We start from the raw sequence: 8376 nt of genomic DNA on the forward strand, positions 1-8376 counted from the left end.
GATTTGTATTATTAATGACGCTTATTGTTATTTAGAAGAAGAATGTCATTATTATTATTTGTATTATTATAATTATTTAAAAGAAGAAGAATGTATTTTTTATTATTTTGTCAGTCTGAATTATTTGTTGGTCATTGAAAGCCTTTCGTTACCGAACCCAGTCCGTGCGCACCTGCCGGGCCTAACCATGAAACGTCAGGGTAAAGCGCACAGGCTCGCAACTGAAGGAATACATATGCTTATAAATCAAATGCTTTGGTAAAGTCACACAAATTAAACATTGAAGTCCATGTTGCACAAAAATAAACACTGAAGTAAATAATTACTATGTTTTTGTTTTTTTGTTTTACAGTGGGTCATAATATATCATATCTTTTAGTTTGTCAGTGCATTTTATGGTGTTAGGAATTGTTTTTCTGCGCATTTCCGCACTAACTCAAAACGTGCGTACATGTACACCACCTCCTGAGCTGGCGTAAGATTTGAGCGTGCCATACGCCAACGTCCATATTGATAAATTTCAAAGTCACCGTGGTTTTGGGTGTACGCCAGGTGTACGCTGGAAATTTGGTGTACGCACTTTTGATAAATGAGGGCCAATGTGTGTATAATGGAAAAACTGAGACTGATATTTCATTATCATGGCCTGATTAGCCAAGCCCTCTTAAAACAAAAACAAACACTGCAAATTAATTTAAAAAATTTACCTACACACTTTGTTTTTTTGATAGATTAGGCCTATGTGCACATGTGTTGGTTGTTTTCTTGATACACTATGTTTCAATTAAACTCGGTTCAATTAACCCTCAGGGGCTCTTCGTTTCGGAGTCACACTTGTTATCTTCCCGGTCAAAAGTGACCGGACACCTAAAAATGAAACTTTCTCCATCCCAGTAAAACCAATGCAATTTATTTTTGTCTTTTTAATTTTGTATTTTGAGAGAATTTGATGTTACTTATTAGTATTTATGCAATATTTATGGTCAATTTTTGCCATTTGAAAATAATACAAAACATTTTTTTCCTAATTTTTAAAAATATTTTTTTTTTTGCAATTATTGCAGTATGTCAGATTAATATAGAGACCTGGGGCCTCATTTATAAACACTTTGCGTAGGTTTTGCGTCAGAAGTGGCGTACGGATGAAACATAGGACGTGCGTACGCACAGAAATATTCGGATTTATAAAACCGTGCGCACGCACATCCTACACATTTTTCCCTTAAGAAATCACAATCAATTCTAAATGTAGCGCAGCTTTTGCGGCTTCATGTCACGCCCATAGTTGCCCATAAATAGTCCGTGAAACGCCCATAAGTTAATATTCATCGATTGCGAAATCATGGCAAACATAGAGAGGAAATCAAAAAAACGTAACTTCACTCAATGTGAAGTAGAAGTTATCGTTGGCGAGGTGGAAAAGAGGAGAAAAATGTTGTTTGGAGGGCCCAGTGTGGGCATTACTAATGCCAAAAAGGCACTTGAGTGGCAAAAGGTTGCAGACGCCGTAAATGCTGTAGCCTCAAAACCTCGGACTGTGGCCGAAATAAACAAGAAATGACAAGCTACAGATGTCGGTTATAATCTACTTTGAAATGGGAAATAGTTCAGCGCAAATGTAATTTCTTGCAGCTTTCTGAATGATTGAGACATAGGTCTACGTCATACGTTATTTTATCAAAAATATAACAAACTAAAGGCATATGCATGAATACCATGATTCCGTAGCTGATGAAGACATTTTTTTCTATGAAAACAACTTTCCCCAGAGGACAAATAATCTATCTATCTATCTATCTATCTATCTATCTATCTATCTATCTATCTATCTATCTATCTATCTATCTATCTATCTATCTATCTATCTATCTATCTATCTATCTATCTATCTATCTATCTCCCTAATTATCTATCTATCTGACTATCTATCTAATTGCATCTATCTGCTCCGCCTGACGGACACATTGGCGAGAATATCAGTTTTGTACATTATTTCGTTCTGTTTACCATCTTATTTATGAGGATGAATTGTATAACATGCCAATGTTATTGCAGAACATATTTCACTTTTCTTTTTGCAAATATGTGTTAATTTGCATTTCTGTTGCAGATCGATCAAACGGGTGTTCGTGTAGGCTGTTAATTGTAAGACTTGCTTTGTTAAGTCTTCGTGTTATTTATGAGAGGCAGTATTGCCATTTATTTTACACAACGGTCTACAGTTTCACACACTTCTTCCATCTGCCGACGGTGTCGCCATTTCTCATTTCACCCGTTTTTGTGCGTACGCCTGGGTCAGAGCTTGCGTGAAGGACCGCACATTTTACCGTCAAGTTTGCTTTTTATAAATACCAATTATTGCGTAGAGAGCGGCGTACGCCTTCTTTTGTGTTTACGCAACGTTTATAAATGAGGCCCCAGGGGCCTCATGTACAAAGACTTGCGTTGAATTCATACTAAAACATTGCGTACGGACAAAGCTGTAAATGTGCGTACGCACAAAAAAAAGCAGATGTATGAATCTCTGCGTACGAAGGATCCCACGCATATTCTCTTTGTACATCCTAATTAACGTAAAATTGAGCGCACATGCACGAGCACAACGCCCCACCCAGTCTCCTCCCCCAATTAAATTAATTTAAATATGGTAATTAGTCCAATTTGGCAAAAGAAACCTGCAAGAACATGTCTAAAGCAAGAGACATGAAGTTTACTTGGAGGAACGCACATTCTTAAAGGTGCTCTAAGCGATGTCATGTGTTTTTTAGGCCAAAACATTTTTTGTCACATACAGCAAACATCTCCTCACTATCCGCTGGCTGCCTGTCCCCTGAACACACTGTAAAGAAACGCGATCTCTGTAGACAGCCCATGCTTCACAAACAGCACCAAAAACAAACTGCAGCGACCCGCTCCCCAAAACATAACAAACTGTTCCAGCCAATGACCGACAAGAAGGGTTTGGGGGTGTGGTTTGGGGGGTTAGTGTGCGGATGAGGAGGAGGGAGGGTCTAGCTAGCCTCCGTTTTGTTTGACAATAGTTCGAACGTCAACAAGAAGTGACGTCACCCAGGATCGCTTAGAGAACCTTTAAGTTAATTTCACTGTTAGTACATCTGGCCGTGAACGTGAAAGCTGACGTACGCCGTGTTTTTGTGCGTACGCAGTGTTGATACATGAGGCCCCAGGCCTTTTAAATACAATTTTTGAAGTCAGATTAGCGCCATCTGTTGAGAGAATAAAACATGTCATTTCATGGTGTAACCACTAGATGCCTGTATAGCTGTCTATGGAGAGGCTTGTGAATTCTCTACCTTTTTTTGGACAAAATTACTTACTTTTAAGATGTGGATTTGAATGTATTTTTTTTTCCAATTCTCAAACAATAATTTTTGCCATGGTTTATAAAAAAAAATTAAATAAATTTGATGTGAAGTGTACACGTTTTTGCATTATTACTACAGTCAAACCTGAATACAGAGAAAGCATTTTGTTACAGGTAACATTACAATTCAATAAAAAAAATAAACAATAATGCTTTTTCACAGCTTATTATTATTTATATTATTGCTATTATTATTATTATTATTATTTTTAAACATTATGTTAATTTATTATTATTTTTAAACATATTAATAATTTTGATTATAATTATATTATATATATATATATATATTAATTATAATAATTAATTATGTTATGTTTTTCACTATATTGATGTTTTTTTCCTGCATTGTGGCCGATTTGTAGAGAATTTGTGTTTGTCAATTTCCCATTCATTTCCTATGGTCGGTCAAAATTCATTGGTGTGTATGTGTATAAAAAGTGTGTTTGTGTGTGTGTGTGTGTGTGTGTGGTTGAGTGTGTCTGTTTTGCACTCTTGGTGTTTTAGAGTGTCACCCATTCATTGTTGAGCACTTTTTTTCTGGATCGTGGCCGATTTGTAGATTGTACTGTTTTTTTGTCAATTTCCCATTCATTTCCTATGGTCGGTCATTTTTGACCGAAGAGCACAAGTGTGACTATTTTTTTTACGACCACTTAGCCTGCTCGGATCATGACCTCAATTTTTTTGTGTGTTCCCATACCTAATGCTATAAAAGTCACTAAGTTTCGTAACATTCCGATGAAGCTGTGATTTTAAAAATTTCAAAACAGAAAATATGACCGAAGAGCACCTGAGGGTTTTAATTAAGAGATTTGAATGGCTCAGTTTCTCCCATCATAGTCTAGACAGGAAATTAAAATCTGAAAATAATTGCAGTGTCATGGATATTTATAATTTAATTTTTTCCCTAAAATCCATTTTGTCAGTAAAATGTTTTTGCAAAAGTACTAATTTATTAAATGTCTCACAATCATGACTCTGACCCTTAAAATTAAACAGGCCATTTTTTCTGCTTTGTCTTCAAGACAAAGATAACAACTCCCTCTTCACACAATAAAATGAGTAATAATGCTTCCTCATGAGTTATTAGGGCCAAAAAAAGCCTGCATTACATTGTGACACAATACACACTGAAAAGTAAAACTTAATCTTTCTTAGAGCAGCAAACGAATAGTATCAGTATGGCAGTTTTAAACTGTCAGCAACATACTGGTTGCTTAGTCAGTGATAAAAAGGAACTGGATTTGGAGATTGTGGGACATAGATTAAAAAATGTCAGGACCTTTACTAGCAAGTACTTTTTCAAAGGAAGAACTACACAACTGGTTTCATTTCAGCACCATTATATAAGGCCCTAGTGATCAGCTGTTGGTTCTTACCCAATTCTGGTTTATCAAAGTAGGTTCAACGAAGTCTCTCCTTTCTGCACAAAAACAGAAATTATTTCAGCAAAATAAAGCTTTATGTACAACCTGTTTCCTATTATAATCCTATTTTAAATGTTTAACATAGAAGAACTGGTCAAATATTCACTTACTGATTCTGAATCATCCTCTGTTGCTTGCTGTGGTATTTTGTAATGGACATCTACAATATAAAAAGTATTAACACTGCTAATGCTAATAATACTAACATGTTAAAATTAGTACTTAATGTAATTTTATTATAAGAATTTAGTTCTTACGTTCGTTAGGCTGACATGCTTTACGTTTTTTGTATATGATGCATGCTAATAGCACCAAAACAGCAACAACTATGCCTCCAACTATGACTCCAACTATAAGTCCAACTGAAGTCACTTTCTCACATTCAGCATCAGAAGTTGTTGTTCCTGCTTTTATTTCTGTAAGTCCCTTAATCTCACATCTGAAAATGTTTAACTCAATAATATTAGTATATCCAGTCTTATTAGAGAAATCTTTAATTAATATTTGTAAATCTGTGCACACTACTCACTTTGAATGTGGTTGGCAGGCCATAAGAGATCCATTTGAATAAGTGCCATCTGTGCAGTCAGCACATACAGTATCAGCAAATGATGTTCCTGTAAAAATATTGAGATCCTGAATGAGATACAAAATGTCAACAAAGCTGATACTAAGGTTAATGGGGTTATCAAAAAAATACATATTACCTCAGTAATTGAATCAAAATTGTTCAATACAGGAAAAAAAAAAGCTTGTACTAAATATATGAGTAATATTGAAAATTATTCTACAATTGAGTATGCACACACACCTGTTTGTTTAATATATTTTCCAGGTTTACATTTAGAGTGTTCCACAGCTAATTCACAGCTCCGTTTATTTGGTTGAATGCAGTGAAATCCTTCATGTGGCTCACAAATTGTGTCTGCAGAGCGTGTGCAGGCCTTTAGCACTCTTAGTCCTTGGACTGTGGACACAAAAACAAAGCACCTAATCATATCTAAACTGTAGGCTAATGCATAAGACAGCACTTCATTATTAGTTTTATATATCTTTATCATAAGTTATTGCATTTATCACTGGGCACACACCCGCATCACACACAGTGCAGGAAAAACATGCCGTGAGTCCGTTGGGTTCGTCTGTGTACGTTGATGCAGGACATGGTACACAAGTTGTACTGGTATCCACAGTGCAATGCCAATAAACACGGTTTCCTAAAAAAAAAAAAGTGTAAAATGTGTTTGATCAGCTGAATTCTAGTCATACAGATGTGTGGTTACAGCCAAAAACATTTACACATAAGATATGACATAGCCAAAACAGCTTCAATGAATGCAATTAATCATTTAAATGAGTTCATTGTGTAATACAATTTTAAAAACAGTGCATCTTTGGGCTTCTGGCATTTAAAGCATACTTAAGTTGGACTTTGATTTTACAATTTTTATTTAAACTCTTTAGGATCTATAAATTCCTACTGTGTTATATTGGTTAACAACATTACTTAAAGGAGTAGTTCACTTTTTAAAAAACTTTTGCTGATAATTTACTCACCCCCATGTCATCCAAGATGTCCATGTCTTTCTTTCTTCAGTCAAAAAGAAATTAAGGTTTTTGATGAAAACATTCTTGGATTTTTCTCCATATAATTGGGACCCAAACGGTCCAAGGTCCAAATGACAGTTTCAGTTCAGCTTCAAGTGGCTTTAAACGACACCAGACGATGCATGTTGAATGAACGAAATGACTCGAAAAAAAGATTTGTTCATTTTGATGAACGAGTTCGAACAGGAGAGTCACGAACGTGCATCACAGAACAGAGCAAGGTGAGCATTTGTGCTTATAAAACGTAAACTTTTTTATTTATTTTTTAAATGACCGATCGTTTCGATTGATAAGACCCTTATTCATCGTCTGGTGTCGTTTAAAGCCATTTGAAGCTGCACTGAAACTGTCATTTGGACCTTGGACCGTTTGGGTCCCAATGAAGTCCATTATATGGAGAAAAATCCTAGAATGTTTTCATCAAAAACCTTAGTTTCTTTTCGACTGAAGAAAGAAAGACATGGACATCTTGGATGACATGGGGGTGAGTAAATTATCAGCAAAAGTTTTTTAAAAAGTGAACTACTCCTTTAAGGCCGGAACACACTATTCAGGGGTTCTCAAACCTGTCCTTATAACACCACACATTTTGTATTTTGAATTAGCCGACACTGATGATTCAACTCATCAACTCATTTGTAGAGACAGCAAGATCTGAATTCGGTGTGTCAGATAAGGGAGATCAGCTAAATGTGCAATGCTGATGGTACTCGAGAAACTTTTAGTTCAATCTATCTTTATTTTTTTAATTAATTATAATCAAACAAACAACATAATTTTTGTTCACATATAATATAATGTTTGTTCAAAATGATTGCACAACTGCCCCAAGGGTGGCTTTATGCACTAAGAATGTAAATCGTCATCAAACAAAAGAAGAAAAAAGAAGTAATATCATGGCATTCTTTTTACAGGTGACTCCTTGATTCTGTGCTTAGTTGAGAATGTCTTTGTGTGGTCACTGTTAATTCTGAGTTTCGTACTCTGGGTTTAATGTACTTACCCCAGACTGTGGTTTGAAACCTGGATACCTCAAATAAGCAAGGTTTGGATTTTTTTTTTAGGTTTGGGTTAACCGAGAGTTCTGGGTATATTTGACTTTATGCTTTTTGTTATATATGCTTTCTGGAATACCCCCCCCAAGGCAGGTTTGAGAAACCCTGGTGTAGTATATACACAACTTTTAAAATATGACCAGATTTTTTAAACACAAGGCATCATACACTTGCCAAAAAAGAGGTTTGATATTCTCCAACTGGATGGAATCAGTCTAAAGCTTTAAAAGAAAAGTCAACTTTGCCTGTCTAAAACCTGCAGACTGGCTCCGACTTTTGTCTATTAGCATCAACTTCTCTAGACTGCAAATCAGGGCAAAAATCTGTGAAGTTGTGTAGTGTATTCCAGCCATTACTGTATAGAACCAAAAATAAAAAATGTTTTACTGTACCGGGAGCACACATAGGGCAACATTCTCCATTTATCTCATATTCAGCACGGGCACATCCACAGAAACAAAGTTCAAAATTAGCAACCATGACAATGCCAACAATGGATATAATGGTCCTTAACAATAACATGTCCATATACAGTGCAAGGCAGGTTTATTTAGTCCACTCAAAAGGGAAGGAAAACGATTCTCCCTCAGACTTCATGAACCTATTTTTTTTTTTCACAACTTCACATTAAATAGTAGATTAGATGCCGGAATGCTTTGGCATTTCTGTCGACTGGGAGGTGCTTTAGTTCTGTGTTTATATGCATATAAAGGTGATCTCAGATCCTGATGACAGGCTGCCTGCCTTTAGATGATCAGCATTAGCTTGATGGAGTCTTTAGATGTTTTGGCAGAACACTTCACCAGACATTTCTTCCTCCTCAGTCCTCACAATCGGCATGACTCCTCTTAAATAAGCCGAGTAATCGGCTGAATTCTGTAAAGAGTTGAAATAAAAT

The 8376-nt window shown here is 35.8% G+C and overlaps 1 protein-coding gene across 1 annotated transcript; it reads right to left on the reverse strand.

Annotated features, from left to right (window-relative positions):
- Positions 1 to 4792: 4792 nt before the first annotated feature.
- On the reverse strand, positions 4793 to 8000 carry LOC130094527 (tumor necrosis factor receptor superfamily member 14-like). The gene is made up of 5 exons (XM_056260847.1): positions 7871 to 8000; positions 5907 to 6032; positions 5627 to 5782; positions 5345 to 5432; positions 4793 to 4811 (listed from the first exon to the last, which is right to left on the reverse strand). Exons 1-5 carry the CDS (start codon positions 7998 to 8000, stop codon positions 4793 to 4795), a joined length of 519 nt encoding a protein of 172 aa, XP_056116822.1.
- Between the last annotated feature and the right edge of the window lie 376 nt (positions 8001 to 8376).

The sequence above is a fragment of the Rhinichthys klamathensis genome, unplaced genomic scaffold (genome assembly GCF_029890125.1).
Source record: "Rhinichthys klamathensis goyatoka isolate OS25496 unplaced genomic scaffold, OSU_Roscu_1.1 h1tg000180l_1, whole genome shotgun sequence".
NCBI classification, from domain to species: domain Eukaryota; kingdom Metazoa; phylum Chordata; class Actinopteri; order Cypriniformes; family Leuciscidae; genus Rhinichthys; species Rhinichthys klamathensis.